The sequence below is a fragment of the Monodon monoceros genome, unplaced genomic scaffold, assembly GCF_005190385.1.
Source record: "Monodon monoceros isolate NGI ecotype Baffin Bay Population unplaced genomic scaffold, NGI_Narwhal_1 Super_Scaffold_5, whole genome shotgun sequence".
NCBI classification, from domain to species: Eukaryota; Metazoa; Chordata; class Mammalia; order Artiodactyla; family Monodontidae; genus Monodon; species Monodon monoceros.
Window position 1 is genome coordinate 96021226 of NW_021703782.1, and position 10744 is coordinate 96031969.

The 10744-nt window shown below is 39.9% G+C and overlaps 1 protein-coding gene across 2 annotated transcripts in view; it reads right to left on the bottom strand.

Moving 5' to 3' along the window:
• ASTN2 (astrotactin 2) overlaps window positions 1-10744 on the bottom strand; it is a 912698-nt gene that overhangs the window by 309999 nt on the left and 591955 nt on the right. For both annotated transcript variants that reach the window (XM_029202991.1, XM_029202990.1), the window contains exon 13: window positions 2468-2656. In XM_029202991.1, the coding sequence (XP_029058824.1) occupies window positions 2468-2656 (189 nt within the window). The remainder of the gene's footprint in view (window positions 1-2467; window positions 2657-10744) is intronic.

Below are 10744 nucleotides of genomic sequence, written 5' to 3' on the forward strand. Positions count from 1 at the left end.
CATCAGCCTTGGCTTGCGCATCTGGGAGTTGGAGGACTCGACTCTGCCATTAAATTGCTTTGTGGCTGCCAGTACTTCTATCACCCTTGAATCCTCCCTCAACCTTACCCTTTGCCTGCAACTGTGCCCTGGCCCTTGTCCATTATACCCTTCAAATATCTCCCCAAATACCCTTTCTCAATTGTGTTCCCATCATCCTGGTTGAAGCCACTAACATTCTCAAGTAGCTTCCACAACAGACACCTAATTGACCCCATTCCACTGTCTTCCTTTCCACCCTCATTGCAATCTACTTCCGCACAGCTACCATGAAGTCAAAACATACAATGCAATCATGACATATTCCCCTCTTTTAACCATCTAAGAGTTCTCCTCTTTGCTATTAGAATAAAGACTTTGCCTGCAAGACCCCCATAATCTGTCACTGCTTACCCCTCTGGCTTCACATCCCATATTTACTCAGCTTCAACCACACCACATTCTTCCTCTCCTGAAACCAACCAAGTTCTTTTCCTTCTTAGAATATCTGTCTCTGCTTGAAACCTTTTACAATGCTAGCTCCAACTCATCTTCCAGGTATTAGTTAAATAACACTTCCTCTGCAAGGTAGACTGTGAGCCTTACTGTTTTCTAATCCAATAGATGTACTCCCCCTCCACCACACACACTCTACTCCAACTAAATTAGATCCCACTGTTAACTGATTACCTGGAACACTGCATCTTTACTTCATAATTCCTGCCACAAATTAAGTACTTAAGATTACACACACACCACACACACACACACACACACACACACACACACACACTATATCTAAGCACCACAGGGTCTGAAGCATGGTACCTGGGACATAGCAGGTGCTCAAAGAGCATGTGATAACTACATAGATGAATAGTTTTATGGAATTCACATTTTCATTCTAGTTCTATAAAATGGGAAGTGATAAGGTATGTTGGATTAGAAGATAAGAGCAGGGCTTTGGAGTCAGCCAGATATACATCTGAATCCTCACTACCCCTCTCAGTAGATGGTGACTTTGAGAAAGTCAGTTTACCTCTCTGGTGTTGACTTTTCAACTGTAAAATGGAGGCCATGGTATCTCAAAGGGTTTTCATTGTGAAGCTAAAATGGTACTACCCTGGCTCTTTTACTTCCTATAAGGAGGATTTGGGAAAGTCACTTAACACTGCCACTTCTCATCTGTATAAAGGGGATGGCAACAGCCTCTGCTTCACAGGGCCATTGTGAGGATGACATTAAATTAAGGAATGGAAAGTGCTTTGAATGCCCACAGCATGTGCTAAATTCGTGTTAGTGGTTATTATTATTTTTAAAATACTCACCAAAGAGCTTGACATATAGAGTATTTCCTGATAAACAGTAGCCACTCCTACTACAATCACAATTATTATTATTATTTTTACAATTATTATTAGTGAGATGACAGGACGAAGACGAGGATGATTATAACGGTGATGTTTCTTACCAGTTCTGACTTTTGTTGACATGACCTCAAATGGTAGGGAGAACCCTTCTTTGTGATAATATCCTATTACATTTTTATGCAAAACTATCTCAAAGTATAGTTTTTTTTTTTTTTTTAAGATAATCATTTCTTATACACGGAACAGTTCTTCTCATGCTACCATCTTATGGCTTTCAGATTTTGAGGCATGAATAAATCCCACCTAAGGCCTTTCTTCTCCAGAGAGAACAGCCCCAGTTTCTTCAACTCTCCCAAGAAGACATTCAGAAGTACACTGCATGTCTAATCTTCATAAAATTTGGCCAACCCAGTCCCTCTGTTTATTCTTATGTGAGAGTAGTCTCAATCTTTTAAGTTCACATGTACCTCTGTATTTATTAACAGGGAAAGAGGTCTTTGACATACTGATGAGCAAAAAAAGCAATTCCTAAACAGCTTTACTGAGAGTTGGCATGTTTATGTGTTTGTGTGGTGTGTGTGTGTGTGTGTGTGTGTGTGTACACTGATACACAGATAGAGAGGGAAAGAGAGAGAGAGGTGTTTTGAGAATGTTCAAGAAAATGTTAATTCTGGCTATTTCTGGGTGATGGAAAATTTATTTTCTCGTTCATTAAATGTCTTTATTTTTGAACTGCCTGAATAGCCTACATAAGATACTTATTTTTAATAGACGGAAAGATTAATCACATTAGAAATTCCATTAACTGTACTTACAGGATGATTTAAGATTGACTTGCAAATATGTGGATAGAGTTAGAAAATGGGAGGGTGGGATAAATAAAGGATAGGTGAATGGAAAAAGAACTTCAGGGAATGGACTTTGCTGACTGCTGATACTTCATGCACAGGCATTAGTGATTTGGGGGAGATGCTGACCAGTGTAATAGACCTCTATCCCATGGTGCCCATGGCTTCCTCCCCCTGCCCAGATTTTGGGTCAGTGACTTGACGAGTGAAGTGCAGGTGTCTGTCCCATACCTAAAGGTCATCTGGAAGACTTGGCCTTGGTTCACATGCTGCGTCCGGTTGTTGTAACCATGTAGCATCTCTCCAAAGAGGGTGTTGTTGAACTTGGAATCAGGTTTGAGGCACTTGGGGCCCTCGCAGACATCTGAGAGCATTAGGCAGGATTTTCCATCAGGAGCCAGCTTGAACTCCTCCACACAACTGCATGATAAAACAGGGCCAAGAGTTAGCTCGCATGCTGAATGCCCCCATCGGGGGTGACCTAAAATCAAGGCCTCCTTTGCCTGCAAAACAGGTCAGAATTTAGGAATGCATACAGCTATTCTGGCTGGAATCTATCTAGGGCACAGGTGTCTAGAGAGAAGCACATTAATCCTGCAAATTGGTAAATTCAAGGAAAGTCATCTGTGACATTTTGGAGGAGTTGAGGGGGACGTCAGAGAGCACATCCATACACAAAGCAAATTTAAAAACTGTTTTCCATGAACACACAAACCTTAAAAAGCATGAGAGACCAATTCACAGGGAATTACCAACTAGCTTCTCAAACCAGAACCTATTTCCAGCGTATCTGCTGGCCAAGGTTGAAGACTGTAGCAAAAACAAGGTTTTTATTGCCCTTGTAGCTCAGAGGTGATCCTTCCAGGACCATGGACAGCGCATGGGGGAGGGGGCAGGGGGGCAGCAGCCACAGCTTCTGTTCAATTAGCAATGTTAGCAGCCTCTGTTGGTCTCTAACTACCTAATCCTGACAGCAGAAGGGCCTTTGACGCGCCTTTGAAACTGGGATGGGCTCCACGATGGCCCAAACAGGCATGTGAATGGGGTGTGGAAAAAATATTTGCAATTTGGGATGTTTACAGTGGGAAAGAAATCTCTTAGAGAGGCATGGGGGGAAAAGAGAAAGCAGAGGTCCTAGCCTATGAGAAAATCAATTCAGAAACTGAAATTCTGTGAATGTCTATCTGTTCATGGTCCTATGCTAGGCACTGAGGGTAGGGTGCACATAAGAAATAAGACACACAAGAGAACAGGCTGTACGATTGAAGATAGCTATAAAATGTCATCTTTGCTCCTTGTGACATATGTGAACCAGGCAAGTCATTTTACATCTTTGGTCTCCAGTTTCCTCATCTGTAAAAGGGGGTAGACACTACTACCCTACATTAATCCACTAGGCTGCTATGAGGTTCCATGATACACTGACTGCATAAACAGTTAGAAATTGAAGTGTACTTAACAAAATAAATATAGAGAGGTTGTAATGGTGGCAATGGTGGTATTTACTTATTGAGCATATGCTACTGACTAGGCACTTTGTATGTTTATTTTCTAACCACGAAAAAGGTAGTATCATCATTCCTGCTTTACAGAGAGCAACGGGAAGAGCCATGAAATAAAGCATGTCACACCACGAGTAAGTGGCAAAGCTGGCGTTCAGTATCAGGGCTGTCTAGCAACAAAGGTAACTTTTCCCTCGTTTGTCTTTTCCAAATACAGTTGTCCTTATTTGCATCACATGACCCTGGTTACACTATGCTAATTGGAGTCAGCAGAAAGTAGTCAGTCTCCCATCGGCCTTTCTCCCATGGGATGAAGTGAAGATCTATTGAATCTGACTGCAAAAAGGCTCATGTGGGAGAAGGGAGGGGCTCTGTGACATGGTTTGGGAAGAAAGTGCACCCAGTCTGCAGGAACCACTAGCTGATGCTATAGACACAGAACCCAACTGAAGGCAGGAAGTAGGCAGGCAGAGCTGAAAACATGACCCAAGATCACTCCTATTGAAAACTCAGGAACACCTTACGTCTGAAGCATGCTGTCACCCTGTCCTTGTTTTCCTCTAACTCCCAGTGTATTGCACAGATGCACCGACTGTCTTTCCAATGTTTACATGCTCCTGCCCAAAGTACAGTGGAAAGTTCTTGGAAGGAGGGCTATCTTGGTACCTTGGTCAAGTCTATCCTGTCTTCTTTTTGCATCCATTAAATACATGCAACTCTCCCTTCATAAAGTTGCAGTACAGATAATGTGAGTTATATAAATGTGCAGAGTATATGGTAAGTTCTCAATAAAGTATAGTTCCATCCATTTATTCCAAAAGGTTCCAGCAAATGCGAGAAATGATATACTGGGTAGAGCTCACCCTCTTCTCTCTCTCCCTCCCCCCACCCGCCTCTCTCACACATACACATACATACACACACACACACACACACACACACGTGTACACCTATGAATGAATACATTGTTGTTGTAAAAGATTAGATATTATCAAAGTCTATAGAGTAAAACACAGAAGTTCTTCATTTCTCACTCCACTCCACACATATCCTTACTTCCTGTTCCAGCGGTCACCATTGTTAATAATTATGTATTCTTGTAGGGTTTTTTACTGCATTTAGAGATCTACTATATATATATTACACTTTTTATAATATAAAATAGATTATTTTAATTTTTATATCATATATATTTTAAAATTATAATTTTTCATAATAAACTCATAAACAGAATTACCCTATACATTGTTGTGAGATATGCATTTGTACCTAATTTCTTGGAGATCTTTTCAAATCAGTATACATACAGATCAATCTTTTTAATGACTGTTTGGCATTGCGCAGTATGAATGTACCATAATGATTTTACCTAATCTTTATTCATGGGCATTTTGGTTGTTTATAGCTGTTTGTTATTACAAATGGTGCCACAGTGAAGAATTTTGTACATATATCACTAGGCATGTGTGTGTTTCTATAAAACAGATTTTTTTTTTTACCATCTTTAGTGGAGCATAATTGCTTTACAATGGTGTGTCAGTTTCTGCTTTATAACAAAGTGAATCAGCTATACATATACATACATCCCCATATCTCCTCCCTCTTGCCTCTCCCTCCCACCCTCCCTATCCCAGCTCTCTAGGTGGTCACAAAGCACCCAGCTGATCTCCCTGTGCTATGCGGCTGCTTCCCACTAGCTATCTATTTTACATCTGGTAGTGTACATATGTCCATGTCACTCTCTCACTTTGCCCCAGCTTACCCTTCCCCCTCCCCGTGTCCTCAAGTCCATTCTCTATGTCTGCGTCTTTATTCCTGTCCTGTCCCTAGGTTCTTCAGAACCTTTTTTTTTTTTATTCCATATATATGTGTTAGTATACAGTATTTATTTTTCTCTTTCTGACTTACTTCACTCTGTATGACAGTCTCTAGGTCCATCCACCTCACTACAAATAACTCAATTTAGTTTCTTTTTATGGCTGAGTAATATTCCATTGTATATATGTGCCACACTTTCTTTATCCATTCATCTGTCGATGGTCACTTAGGTTGCTTCCATGTCCTGGCTATTGTAAATAGACCTGCAATGAACATTGTGGTACATGACTCTTTTTGAATGATGGTTTTCTCAGGATGTATGCCCAGTAGTGGGATTGCTGGGTTGTATGGTAGTTCTACTTTTAGTTTTTTAAGGAACCTCCACACTGTTCTCCATAGTGGCTGTATCAATTTACATTCTTACCAACAGTGCAAGAGGGTTCCCTTTGCTCCACACCCTCTCCAGCATTTATTGTTTGTAGATTTTTTGATGATGGCCATTCTGACCGGTGTGAGGTGATATCTCATTGTAGTTTTCATTTGCATTTCTCTAATGATGAGTGATGTTGAGCATCCTTTCATATGTTTGTTGGCAATCTGTATATCTTCTCTGGAGAAATGTCTATTTAGGTCTCTGCCCATTTTTGGATTGGGTTGTTTGTTTTTTGATATTGAGCTGCATGAGCTGCTTGTACATTTTGGAGATTAATCCTTTGTCAGTTGCTTCATTTGCAAATATTTTCTCCCATTCTGGAGGTTGTCTTTTCATCTTGTTTATGGTTTCCTTTGCTGTGCAAAAGCTTTGAAGTTTCATTAGATCCCATTTGTTTATTTTTGTTTTTATTTCCATTTCTCTAGGAGGTGGGTCAGAAAGGGTATTGCTGGGATTTATGTCATAGAGTGTTCTGCCTATGCTTTCCTCTGAGAGTTTGATGGTGTCTGGCCTTACATTTAGGTCTTTAATCCATTTTGAGTTTATTTTTTAGAAAACAGGTTCTTAAAAGAGGGATTGCTAGATCAATGTTTTATGAATTTTTAAATTTTGATAGATCTACTAAATGGCTATCCGTAGAGGCACTGCCAGTTTACAATCCTATCACTGATGAATGACAGAACTCATTTCTCCACATCTGTCACGTTCATTATTGCCAATATGGGATGTCAAAAATTCATCATTTTTGTTTGGTTTTGCATTTCCCTGATTACTGGTGAGGTTCATCTTTTCATGCCATGGTCATTTGTATTTCTCATTATCCATCCATGTTTTGTGAGACTTGTCTTTTTCCTTATTGGTTTGTATATGTTTTGCATATTTTCTCAGTAATTATCTTTCACCTTCCAAAATTTCTTCCAGTCTGTACTTGCGTTTTAATATTGCTTTTGATGTCTTATAACCCCTTTATCCTGGTCCTTTATTGCTTTTGAATTTTGTGTGATGCTTAGGAAGCCACAAAGTTGCTAAAAAAACCCAATCTTTCTTTATATTCTTGTAGTATTTATATAGTTTTTTCATCTTTGCTTATTTAATCTGTGTGGCATTTATTTTTGTGCATGGTGGGAGTGGTTATTTTAACTTAATTATTTTTAAAATGGGTAGATGAGTATCTGAAGGAGCCATCCCTTCCCTAAGTAGTTTGAAATGCCTTTTTGTCATGTATTAAATCCTTATATGTACCACATATACATAGTTGGAAATTTTATTTAATTATCTGTATATTCCTGCAGTAATTCAGCACTATTTTCATTAATAGAGTTTTATGGCATGTTCTGAATGTAGCAAGGTAAGTCTTCTCCCTGTCAAGAACACTAATTTCCTATTTCAAAATTTCCTCACTGTTCTTACTCATTTTTCCCTTCAGATAAAGTTTAGAGTTGCTTTGTCAAATTTCATGTAAAACTTTAGTGGAATTTTGGGTTGTCTAAATTGAATTTGTAGACTAAATGGGGGAAAGTTGTTAATTTTTTTTTCCTGTAAGACATACGCATTGAGAGTCAACTCTGTGCTGAGCACTGCTGACAACTGTGGCAGAGATGATGTCTTATGTTCACCACACTGGATCCTCTTTGTGGACACCCTGTAGACTACGCATCTAACCTGCCTTTGCAGTTGGGTTTAAGGGACCATGTGAAGGGATTCTGAGAGATGGAATCTGTGTTGCTGTGATATAAGTCATTGCAGATCCAGCCCTTACAAACATGTTGCATGACTCTCAAGCCCTCTCTTCCCTTGCTATGGCAAGCTTGGAGATCACGTGTTCCAGATCAATACTGCAGGATGGAAGAATGCTGCCTCAATTACAATGGACCTTGTGTGAACCAGAAATCAACTTTTGTGTACAATCTCCTGGTTTGGGAGGCTTCACTTGTTACGGCAACATAGCCTATCTTATCCTGGCTGATTGATACAGCATCTTTACAGTTCGGAGTCTTCTAATTCAGAAACATAGTTTGCATCTCCATTTAGCAAGTGTTCTTTTAAAACCTTCACTGAAGTTTTAGACTTTAGGTCATAAAAATATTGCACATATCTGGTGGGGGTTTATTCATAGGTATTTATGCAATGCACTATGGTAGAGGTTACAAGCAGGTGCTTAGGATCCAGACCACAATAGTCCAAATCCAGATTCCACCATTTTTTGCTGTGTGACCCTGGACAAAATGCTTAACCTCTCTGTACTTCCTTTGCTTATCTATGAAGAAGTTCCCACCACACAGAGCCACTGTGAGGATTAAATGAGTCGTGTCTGAAATACAGCGTGCACAAGGATATAGTAGAGTGACAGCTTCTATTATTACAGTATTTTCCACTTGAGGAATATGATCAGCTTTCATGTTTGTTTTCCCTTATGTTTTCTAGTTAGTTATTGCTGATATTGTGGAAAGTTATTCTTGATTTTTGAAAGTTGATTTTTCATCCTACCACAGAAGGAGCCCATCAGTTCTAATACATCAACCAGATGAATGAGTATATATTTGGCCAGTTTGGGTATTCAGGTTATGCTAGGATTATGGAATAAATTAGAAAACTGTCCTTTATTTTCTTTCTCTGGATCAGTTTACATAAGATAGAGGTTATCCGTTCCTTGATGATTTGGTAAGACCTGCATATAAAATCACCTGGGCTTGATGTCTTCTTTTTAATTGTAGACATTTAGCTCTCTTATCACTTTATTATATTTGGCTATTTAGATTTTCTACAGCATCATGGCTCAAACTTGGTAATTTATATTTTCTAAGGAAATAATGCATTTTATCAAGACTTTTAAATTTATTGGCATAAATTTGCACACAGTCTTCTCATTAAATTTGTTTCATCTTCTGTACTTCTATGGTTATGCCCCTAGCTCATTACTAATGTGTTTGTGTTCTCTCTCTCTCCTTCGAAGAAGCTTTTGCATTTTATTGGCAAGGCTCCTTTTTTTTTTTCTATTTCATTTATTTCGGCTTTTACTTGTATTAATTCCTTCCTGCTGCTTTCTCTGAGTTTGTTTTATAACTCTTTTTCTGGCTTCTGGAGTTGAATGCTTCATTTGTTTATTTTCCGTCTTTCTTCTTAGTAAATGTCATGGAGCTTCTGACTACTGCTTTGCCTCTATTCCATGAGTCTGATATGCAGCTTTCCAGCTCCTGCTCATTGCTAAAGAGGTGATCATTTAAGTTTGATTTTATTTACCCAAGTGTTGTTTAGAAGATTGCTTTTTTGTAATTCCCAAATATATAGATTCATATGCTAGACAGATTGCTGTTAATATCTAATATTATCACATTCTGGTCTGAGAATGTAGCTTGTATAATTTCTACTTTGGTGAATTTATTGACATTCCAGGCCCCCTTACCTAAAGGAGGCACAAAATGTCAAGTTCAGATTCTGGATCTAATTAAAGCTGTGATCAAATAGAGGCTGTACCACTTCCCAGCTGTGTGACCCTGATCAAGCCTGTTAACTACCCTCGGCCTCAGTGTCGTTATGGATGAAATGGGGATAATAATAACCCTTATCATAGGGCTGATGTGAGAGTTAGAGATAACTTACGTAAAGGATAAAATAGTATCTACGATGTAGTGGCCAATTAATGCATCAGCTACTGTGATGACGACGATGACTGTTACTGTGATTATGCTAGTATTACCTATGATTGCTGCTTAATCTGTTAGCCAATTTACACTTCCCAGAGAATGTACATTTACTTCCAGTGGTTCTCAGACCTTAGCTGCTGGCCTCTTTCTAGATCCAGATTTCTTAAAGCCAACAGAGTTACCCTTTTCTGATTTTTTTTTTTTTTTTTGCGGTACGCGGGCCTTTCACTGTTGTGGCCTCTCCCGTTGCGGAGCACAGGCTCCGGACGCGCAGGCTCAGCGGCCATGGCTCACGGGCCCAGCCGCTCCGCGGCATGTGGGATCTTCCCGGACCGGGGCACGAACCCGCGTCCCCCGCGTCGGCCGGCGGACTCTCAACCACTGCGCCACCAGGGAAGCCCTAAGTTAAGAATTTTGAGATGGGACAATTATTCTGGATTACCTGGGTGAACTCAATGTAATCAAAAGGGTCCTTATAGGAGCATATGAGGTAGAGAAGAGTGACAGGATCAGAGAAGGAGATATAACTTGGAAGCAGAGGAAAGAGACAGACAAGCAGACACAGAGACTATGTCTCCGGCCTTGAAGTTCTGCAGATGCCTAGATTTTAGAACTTCTGCCCTCCAGAACCATAAAATAGTAAATATGTATTGTTTTAAGGTACTAAGTTTGTGGTAATGCATTGCGGAAGCACTAGGAAACTAATATACAACCTTCACAAGGAGCTGTTGCTCCCATTTTCAGATGAGAAAACTGAAGTTTAGAGAAGTGAAGTGACTTGCCCATGGAGATATACCTTGGCAATAGTGGTGCTAGGAATTAAACCTGGAGTTCCTGTTTCAAGAAGTGTGTATATGAATGTGTGTGTATGACTTTAGCCATATTACAACTGTAGGTGCATGGTGATTTTCTTTTGCCTGGGGGTGAGAAAAGACTGTGGCTCAGCACGAGAGGAAGGAAGGGAGATAAAAGGCCGGGTTCCGCTTAGTAAGACCTTTAGAGATGTAGGGGGAGAGAGAGGGAGAGGGAGAGAGCGAGAGCGAGAGCGAGAGCGAGAGCGAGAGCGAGAGAGAGAGAGAGAGAGAGAGAGAGAGAGAGAGAGAGAGAGAGA